Source organism: Cibotium barometz, chromosome 6, assembly GCF_041138505.1.
Source record: "Cibotium barometz isolate CiBa-2024 chromosome 6, ASM4113850v1, whole genome shotgun sequence".
Taxonomy (NCBI): domain Eukaryota; kingdom Viridiplantae; phylum Streptophyta; class Polypodiopsida; order Cyatheales; family Cibotiaceae; genus Cibotium; species Cibotium barometz.
The window spans coordinates 39,223,260-39,227,430 of NC_141051.1; the positions used below are offsets into that span (position 1 = coordinate 39,223,260).

The 4,171-nt window shown below is 45.3% G+C and overlaps 1 protein-coding gene across 1 annotated transcript; it reads right to left on the minus strand.

Moving 5' to 3' along the window:
• Positions 1-2,865: 2,865 nt before the first annotated feature.
• Positions 2,866-3,783, minus strand: LOC147637726 (cyanamide hydratase DDI2-like). The gene has a single exon (XM_086799559.1). The coding sequence runs from the start codon at positions 3,744-3,746 to the stop codon at positions 3,018-3,020; it is 729 nt and encodes a 242-aa protein (XP_086655685.1). The 5' UTR covers positions 3,747-3,783; the 3' UTR covers positions 2,866-3,017.
• Positions 3,784-4,171: the final 388 nt, after the last annotated feature.

Sequence of the window (4,171 nt, forward strand, 5' to 3'; positions counted from 1 at the left end):
AGGGATGGGGCACCAATAATGGATAGTGCAGGGAAGGCAATGAAGACACGCATTCGACAATTGTGCACTATACAGTTTCATGACTCTGTCATGACTAAATGGGATCAGCAAGACAAGGGAAAGAAAAATTATATAAACACAAAGATAAAGCAAGAGTTCCAGCCATCTGACCCTATGAATGTCGTCTCTAATGAGTGGATACAGTATACAGCTCGCATTTTGATGGGGCATCGTAGGTCAGAGGCGAGGGACGCATTCAGAGAGGGGAAGGAGAAACCTGTTTGGCTAGATGACAGGGAGTGGGCAGCCATTGCTCAGGAGCTCACCGAGACACCAGACAGGTTTCAACAACAAAGAGAGGCGGCAAGGGCAAGACTGCAAACAATAGGGGCTTCTCATCTCGGGAGTGGTGGTTACGAAACCATGCGCCATGAATTCGTAAGTGTTTGTAGCAATTTTATTTATTTAAATGTATGTATGTGGGCTAAATGTTGATTTTTTAAAAGTTATAATTGTTAATCGTGTGTGCAGGAGTTGGCCATGAATCGCCCACCAAGCAGGCGAGAGGAGAAGTACGCTCACAAACATGGCCTTGTGGCCTTGTTTGAGATGCTTGAAGAAGAAGGAGAGACCGTCAATTGGGAGGCATTACCATGATGTAAGATGACCTTCAAACTAATGAAATATGATCAAAACATTCTTGAGTATTAATGTTTAATTTAATTTCTTGTTTGTCGATATCAGGAAAATATGCAAACGAGCACGGTTGTTTTTGTGCTCTATTGTAGACAGAATGGTGCTGTCTGTTTGCTGTTGTTGATCCTGCTCATTGCAGGCAGCTAGGCAACAGCCAGGCAGCACTATTCTGCCCAAAAAAAAATTTCTGCTACAGCGTCGGTATTTGCCCTGGTATCAGCGTCGGTATATACATAGGTATAGGTGCCGGTTTACACTTCGGTATATGATACGGTATAGAGGCCGGTTTATCCGTCGGTATACAAGTCGGTATAAAGGCCGGTTTAAGCGCCGGTATTACCCCCGGTTAGCGTCGGTATAGGCACCGTTATCTGCGCCGGTATTACCCCCCGACAGGTATACCGACGCTGCGATACCGGCGCTTATACCGGCGCTTATACCGATGACGAGGCTTTTTTAGACCCCGTTAAATAGCGCCGGTACAAGCCCCGGTATTAGGCTAATATGTAGTAGTGTTTCGAACCATCTTCATAGAAGAGGTGTCCATCCCTCTCACCTATCCAAACAAAAAGAAAAATCCAATGCTTATCCACACATTTTCAAACCTTGACTCGGTTTTCTCATTGCAAAAAACCTTGGCTTGCTCTTCACTATCTACACATTTTCAAACGTTGACTTGGTTTTTGATACCTTAATAAGAGTCATGCCGTGTGCATCCCTCTCACATGTTTAAAAACCTTTCTAGTATCGCATGCCCATCCTTCTTACCTATCCAAAAAAAAACCCACTTCGCTTGCTCTTCATTAACTACACGTTTTCAAACCTTGACTCGGTTTTCTCATTGCTCCAAAAAAACCCGAGGTGTCCATCCCTTGGCTTTCTTTTGACATTTTCAAACCTTGACTTGGTTTTTACATTGCAAAGAAGCCATCCCTCTCACGTATAAAAAAACCCCAAAAGCTAAGTTGGCTTGCTCTTCGTTATCTACACATTTTCAAACCTTGACTCAGTTTTCTCATTGCAAACATAACAAGAGAACGAGAGCATAGCCATATCCACAATCGCGTGCCAACAAAGGAAATTTGAGATTTCAAATATTCCTGGCACACAGCTATGCATGCGGCTAGGAGCACGTGGCTATAGTAGCCATGCTTATAGCCGCACTACTGCAGTTTGCAACAAAAAATATAGGGACAGAAGGGGAGAGATGTGTCTCCACAAGACACATCTCTCCCCTTGTATCCTCGTTTTGTTTTACATAAAACATTACAAATACAAAAAAAAAATCCGTGGAGAAAGTGGAGGAAAGTTCTGAGTTCTTCTATCTCCAACACTAGGGCAAGCATGTGTCAAGGTTTGGAGAAGGAATGCTTCAAAAGGCTTCATTATGCTGATCATCGGGCTTAGTCCACTGAGGATTTCAAAGGGGTACATCACACCTTTTCATTCATGTACTTTGCATTGTATACAGGTGGTTCTCCCTCAGGCCACTGGATTATCTGCCATCTGTCTATGGTTCAGTTCGGTGTTTTCTTCTTTGAGGGCTTCTGGATTGTAGCTAAGGCCACCTATTGGCTTAGATGACTTAAGGGTCCCCCCATGGACCTTCCTCATGGGTCGCTGTAATCTCATCTTTTTTTAATATATTTTCCTGTTTCTATGAAAAAAGAAAAAAGAAAAAAAAAGGGGGGATTAATTTGTGATCATCATTGAGCAATCAACCATCTAGCATCACTCGAAGTGTGTAAAAAACTCAAAGCCTCATGTCATTCAAGAGCTACTTTGATGGATGAATGTATAAAATTTGCCATTAAAGGCAATTGTTATTAAGCCTGCAAAGTCATTCAAGAGCTACTTTGATGGATGAATGTCATTCAAGAGCTACTTTGATGGATGAATGTATAAAATTTGCCATTCAAAGTCCTCATTGAAATTTAAAGCCACCACTCTGCCCCGTGCTGCGGCGGCAGTCTCGCCGTCGCGGCGTCGCCCGAGGAACCTCCCCCGCGGCCCGCCCTTGAGGCCTGCAGGTCCTTCCCCGCCTCAGTATGCGCTCAGCTGCCAACTTTATACGCTGCGCCTTCCTAATTCAGACTAAAATTAGGCTATCATCTGGTACATCGCAAACAAGGCCTTCCTAATCGCGGCCTGCTTTGATCGAACCTGAACTTGAAGAAACGTTCCATTTATTCATAAAACAATTTACAACTGTTGTGCACGCTTGTAGCAGCAGATGATGATCAATTATTTCATCAGAAGCCATTCCAAAGCTCGCTGTCTATAATTCACTAGCTGCTGATGGAGCTTTAGCTGATCCGACTTCATTCCCAGCCGTCGTAGGCCTTCATGACGGGGTTCTTACGAATGGTGTCGATTTCGCCGGGCTCAAGTAGATAAGCACTTTTACAGAAGCGCTTCACGTGAACCTCATCCACAAGAATGTCAGCAAACACGTTATTAAAGTTTTGTCGAGGGTACTTATGCACGACATCGGAGATGGTGTCGGTGTGGATGAGCCCAGAATAATTGCCGAGCACGTCGAGCTGGGCGCCGAATCGCAGCATCTGGCCCTCCGGCGAGAACCCAGAGCTGGTATAGCTCGAATCCGTGTGGCGACAGATAGCCTCCATCACAGTGTCGGCGACGTGTGAAGCCGCCCCAGTCTCTAGCAGGAAAGCCCGGGCGGCCATGCCCCCATGGAACTCGAAGGACATGGCGGCCTCGTGGAAGGCCTTGTACGTGCACTTGATGTCGTGCAAGATGGCGGCCAGGTAGAACGTCTCGGAATCCCACCCTATATCGGTAAAGACCTCCTTGGCGATGGCCGTCCCGAAGTAATAAGTGCGCAGGCAGTGTGCAAAGACGGAAGGGTCTTCCTCGTCGTTAGCCCACTTGGTGGCCTTCTCCGTTAACGGATTGCAAGGCAGAGGCAAAGAGGCTAAAGAGACTCGCTTGGGGAGAAGCTTGCCATCCGCAGCGGCTTGCAACGCTGCATTCACCTCGTTTTCTATCTTGAAGTAGTCGAACTCCCTCACAATACTGTTAGCCATTGCCCCGCAATTGAATTAATAATACAGATATATGTAGTAAAAAGGAGTGATCTCTTTTTATACCTTAATAGACATATCCGTTCAAAAACCTTTCTAGTGCCGTGTCTATCCCGCTCACGTAACCTTTCTCGTGTTCTTCACCTATGCACTTGGATTCCTCTTCATTATCTAGTGCCGTGTGTATCCCGCTCACTATACACTTGGATTGCTCTTTGCAAAGGTGCCATCATCGTAGAAGATGTGTCCATCCCTCTTACCTATCCAAACAAAAAAAAATCAAGTTCTGCAACCTAGGCTACAACTCTCATCTCCTCTTTTCTTACTAGACTCTCACATGTTCAAAAACCACTTTATCTACTTGGAATGATCTTCGTTATCTAGTGCCGTGTCTGTCCCTCTTACCTATCCACTTTATCCACTTGGAT